The following is a 5,345-nucleotide window of genomic DNA, read 5'->3' as shown; positions in this document are numbered from 1 at the left end:
AAGTTCTTAAACGAAGTTTCTACACGTACCAACAAAATAAACCCTTCATGGCCCATTTTTTTACCTGCAATAATAACTAACTAGCACCCCATGTTTTATGCCTGCAACCTTATATTTTAGAAAATATCAAAATTATATTTTTTGACTTTTTTCAATTCTAAAACAATATTGTATTCGAAGGTAATTCGAAATTAAAAATAATTTCTGAATTCTGTAATATAGAAATAATTTATCGATTCTATAATCTAAAACAATGTTTCTTTTAAAGAAATTTATTTTAGATTATAGAATTTGAAAGATATCAAAAGTTGATCCCCGCATAATGCTCCTTAATTTTATTGAAAATAAAGAAGATAAAGAGAAGCTTTATTTAGTTATTTTTATTAAGGATAAAGTGGTAGTTTCATACCTCATGGGGGTGCAGCATGAAACCACAGGGTGGAGGAAGAATTTTCCTAATAACTAAGGATCCGGGTCCGGGTCTGGGTATGGGTCTGTTTGGGATTGAAAGGAAGGGGAATGAAGGAAAAAATGAGTGGGATTTGATCTGGTGACTGAGAAACCCAGTTTTCTTCTGTTCGTGGTTTGGTTCCTATAATGGCGAAATCGGCGTCGAATTCACTGGTGCAGAGTCTGAAGCGCTTCATAAAGAAGCCATGGGAGATCACGGGTCCCTGCGCCGACCCTGAATACAAATCCTCTATGCTCTTGGCCACCGAATACCGCCTGCAGTGCCCCGCCACCACCAAGGAGAATCCCTGCATCCCCAACTCCCTCCCCGAGACCGTATTCGACATCAAATACTTCTCGCGTGATCAGCGCCGCAACCGCCCTCCCATCCGCCACACCGTTTTGAAGAAGGCCGATGTCGAGAAACTCGCCAAGGAGCAGACCTTCGCCGTCTCTGACTTTCCCCCCGTTTACCTCACCTCCACCGTCGAGGAGGACATCAATGCTTGCGGCGGCGGATACCAGGGCTGACTCCCAGGTCACATTTCCCCGTTTCTGTTAATTAGGGGTTTGCGTGTTATTGTGTTTGAATTCACGAGATTAACCTCTGAAACTAATATTGTTTTCATCAACTTCCAAATCTTTGGCTAGCTGCATGCTTTAGTATAAAAACCAGGGAGGTTTTGTTGTTTTTACGATCTCTTTGGTGTTTGGATTATGGAGTTATTTAACTTAATTTCAATTTTCAACCTTTTTGTTCCTTCTTATGTTGCAATTTATTTTTTTAGAAGGTCTAGTCAAGCTGGTTATGTTTGTTTCGTTGTGCTTTTTACCTAAACTTTATGTAACCAAATTAAGTACAAATGAAATAAGAGGTTAAATTAGGCAGTTGGGAATCCGTGTAAAACTTTATTGAATCTTATGACATGAATTGAACATATGATTTTGCTAATGCTAGTCCTCTACACACTTAAATGATATGTATTTTTTAGCTACATACCCCAGTTAGTAAAGTAAGTATAGATGATACATGGAATTCAGGAAGAAATGTCTGCTACGCGTTTTGCAGCAACATCTCCTTTTGTCCGTCTTATTTTGCTGTCTTTGCTTACTGCTGGTACTATTCCTTGGGGGTTGGGGCTGGAGCAGGAAGACCCGAGTCATCTCTGTTAGGCTCAGAGATGATATATACCCCAAATGCCGTTAACTTTGATGAAGGAAACACCATTGACGATGGAAGGCACATTCTTCCCCACTTTCCTTTTAATGCTCGGACAAAGTCTTCCAATTCTTCTATTCTTCATTGCTTCGTCAGGTATGCAGGTGAAGCAGTAGAAAACCAATCAATGATCTTCTATGAGAATCTATAAAGGGCTAAATCATTGGATTGCCTGATTCTTCTTATGCCGATGAGGAAGTAGGTGCTATCTTCAAGCTCAATATTTAATTCCTTGCTCAGGTAGACGGGGAATCACTAAAGAGCCAAATAGGCAAGCTTCTTTTAGTCAGCACTTGTTAGTTAAAGGTATTAGGGTTAGTTAGCTCTTTAACTGTAGTAGCAGTGGCAGGATAGACAGAGGAAGTGAATGTATGTGTATTCAGTTAGTTAGCTAATTAGTTGAGTGGGAAATATCAGACTTCATTCAACTTAAAACCAATTGGCATTAAGTGAAATTGTCACGCTTCAGGAATTGACGATGTGGGACTTCCCCAACATCCCCTTCCACATATGTTTGCCAAACCAGATGAGCCAACTAGAATAAACAATTACTAAGATGAGCTATAGGCTTTTATAACACCATCTTAGATTTTAAATTAAAACCAATTGACATTAAGTGAAGTTGTTCAACAAATATATAAGCCGCACTCCAAGAATTTAGACAGGCGATGTGGGACTTCCCAACAGGGGAGACCAGGCTTTTGATTTCTCGGAGACTTCTGTTGTTAGCCGTTGTTGCTTTTCACTTTGAATTCCATTGATTCAGAGTGGGAGTAGTACGTTGAATAAATTTCTCTTTTGGTTAATCTCTACATTATGAAGCATTATTACCTGGTCTGGGAGTCAAAGCTACAGATGTCTAGGATAATTCCAATTGTTGGAAAGGAGGCTTTTTGGTGGTTAATTACTATTGAGATGTGTTTTGATGCCATCAGAACATACTGTGAGGGCTTTGAGAGCTGTTTCTCTTTGTTGGTGGCTTTGGTGAGAAAGGTGTAACCAGAAAACTGGCAGACCTTTGTGAAGGCAGTTTTCAAGTGGTTTTGGCCTCAGTATCCTGAAATATATTGCTGTCTGTTTCAAATGAAGCAGCCAAGCAGGAAGTGAATTAGAGCAAGAACCATTGGATCTGAGGACTTGAGCAAAGAAGCAGCAGCTTGAACGTGAGAAACCTATACAGAAAAAAATTACAATTATTCAGGTGAAGGAAGTAAGTTTGACCCAAGGGAGAGGATGAGGATAGAAGTGGAAAGCCCTCCTGTATTATGCAATAGCCCCTGTTTTTGGGATGCAGAACTCCTGAAAGATACAAAATGTTGTTCCACAATAAGCAGAAAGTAGATCATGCTATTTGTTGTGGCTAGATAGGACCTTTAAAAAGTTTGAGTATTGGTGGAACCACACTGGGGGATAGAATTTCAGGAAGTCCTAGCCAGCCCAGCACCATTACTTGGGCTTGAGCTTGGACTTTTTAAAAGGAGGTAAATACTGGTTGCAGCCATGTGAAGAATCAGTGAGGAGTTTGTAAGAATCAGAGAAAGGAAAGATGTGCATGATTGAAATTACAGAAATTGCCTTACCTTTTGATCTAATGAACCAACCTAAACCACTGAAGAAAAGTAATGATCCCGTTGAAAGGAGGTGTACCTGATTCACTGGCTAATAGTAGGCACCATCCTGCAGGTCACACTATATTTGATGATATATTAGGTTCACTTAATCATGTAGATGTTCATTGAGTTGGATTGGCTGCTATTGATGTCTCTAAAAGGAATTCTCCCTCAGCATTGTCGGTCAGACCCAATTCTGTAATGCTATTATTTTTGTTTTTATTTGTGGTCTTGAACCTAATTTCTGAAACAAAGAGGAAGGCTTCAGGGTAGTCCACCACACCCTACTCTTGGTCCACTTGGTCTTTGGGATCCTTCAAAAGTGGGACTATAGCTCAGGCTATCCATTTAGACATCCACTACCAAAGAGCCTCTGCATTCTAGCTCCCCCTGGTGGCCAATAGGTTGATAGCATTCAAATTGCAGTTACTATCTGTTAGGTCAATATACTGAAGCTCTGGGTACAGTTGATGAATGATGTTGCCCAGAAGCTATAATCTGTTAGGTATCAAGAACAAAAATATTGAGAAGTAAAGAAAGTGTAGAGAGAGTTGGGAATAATAGATACTCCAAGAAAGGATGATCTATGGACGTAGTTGATGCCATGATTAGGAGGAAAGGATGATCTATGTGCCTTCAAAAAACCAAGGGGGTTGGTGAAGATATTAAGGGAGTAGATGCATTGGAATTTGTAACTTTGGCTCATTGGTGAAGATAGAGTTAGACAAGAGAGATATGACAACATCCTAAAATTTGTCAGAAATCAACAAATATTTACCTGAAAGTGTATTGCTCCCCAAATAAACCTAGAGGAGCAACAACAATATGATTTTGGAAAGATTAGAAGGGTTAGTCCGAGAAATCCCATAGGAAAATATTTTTTAGGAGGGGATATGAGGGGTACATGGTGCAGACAACTAAATGAGAAAGTCCTTAGTGCAGTCTGACCACAATGGAAGAGAGGTGTTTCATTATGTTTCTGTGGAGTGGTGATAGCAGCCTGTATGACAGCTACTATGTTTCAGATTTCACTGAATTCCTGCTTTGTGCTCCTTTTGTTCAACTACTGCTCACTCAGATTAAGGTGGTTTATGAGATTTCATAATTTTCTCCTTTTTTATACTGTGAGACAACCTCTGTTTATCCTCTTTGGAACAGCCAAGGCATAATCTCAATTACATCCTGCCCAGCTGCTCAGTGGAGCACCTGATCATCTGCTTTAGTCTCTTGTTATTGACTTGTTAAATATGCCTTATATACTTCTGATTAATAATAATAATGATGTCTTTAGTCTATTTCTCAGCGTATGTATGGTATAAATTACCTTTCCGCTCATTTTTCTCAGTATAGTGGTTATCTTACTATCTGCTATCTCACTGGAGTGTTTTTGGCTTGGTAGCTCTGCTCTGCTATCCAGGTTAATAAACGTCTAAACATACACAAAATAAAGAAAAAAAAAACTATGATGCACCTGGTATTATGTTAGAAAGAAAAATACCCTCACTCTGTGTTACTCGTGGCGTTTCTGCTTTAGTGTAATGTCATTCTTTTAATGTGGAAACAAAGAAAAAGAAATCATTCTTGCTGTGGTTGGATTCTGCTACTCAGTCGTATAACTATGATGCATTAATAGTAGTATACACCTGCTGTCATAACTCTGTTTAACTGCTTTTCTGTTTTTGTGACCAGGTTTGTGCTCTTGATGAGGACATTATTGGCCCAGTCAGCTTTCTGTTTTTTGTCAATGGAAAAAAGGTTGGAATAGTCTTTTAGCACAGACCTCTAATGTCCGTCCATTTCAAAGAGGTGTGCAAACATTTGATATCAATAAAGTGTAGCTGGCTGGGGTTAAGTTTAACTATTTGTTTACTTTTTTGTGAATGTGGGATAAAAAAGTAAATTGATTCAATGACTTGATAATGGGTAAATTGAATACTTGCCCCCCAAATTTCCTATTTTATTTTGAATAGAGAAGATTTTCAATATCATTTCAAAATTTCTTCAGAGCAACTAGATGGAGCATGCAGCAAACATATATTGGAAATGAAATCCATATTTTGTTTAAA

General features: G+C 38.7%; 1 protein-coding gene across 1 annotated transcript; it reads left to right on the top strand.

The window, feature by feature from the left end:
* Nucleotides 1–521: 521 nt before the first annotated feature.
* On the top strand, nucleotides 522–5,345 carry LOC137807704 (uncharacterized). Its single transcript, XM_068608468.1, has 2 exons — nucleotides 522–988; nucleotides 4,969–5,345. Exon 1 carries the CDS (start codon nucleotides 598–600, stop codon nucleotides 979–981), a length of 384 nt encoding a protein of 127 aa, XP_068464569.1. The 5' UTR covers nucleotides 522–597; the 3' UTR covers nucleotides 982–988; nucleotides 4,969–5,345.

This window comes from Phaseolus vulgaris, chromosome 3 (genome assembly GCF_000499845.2).
Source record: "Phaseolus vulgaris cultivar G19833 chromosome 3, P. vulgaris v2.0, whole genome shotgun sequence".
NCBI classification, from domain to species: Eukaryota; Viridiplantae; Streptophyta; class Magnoliopsida; order Fabales; family Fabaceae; genus Phaseolus; species Phaseolus vulgaris.
The sequence above is the reverse complement of the archived record's forward strand: the minus strand, read 5'-3'. Positions and strand labels throughout refer to the sequence as shown.

Coding starts and splice junctions, on each gene's coding strand:
- LOC137807704 (XM_068608468.1), top strand. CDS start 598: ATGGCGAAATCGGCGTCGAATTCACTGGTGCAGAGTCTGAAGCGCTTC.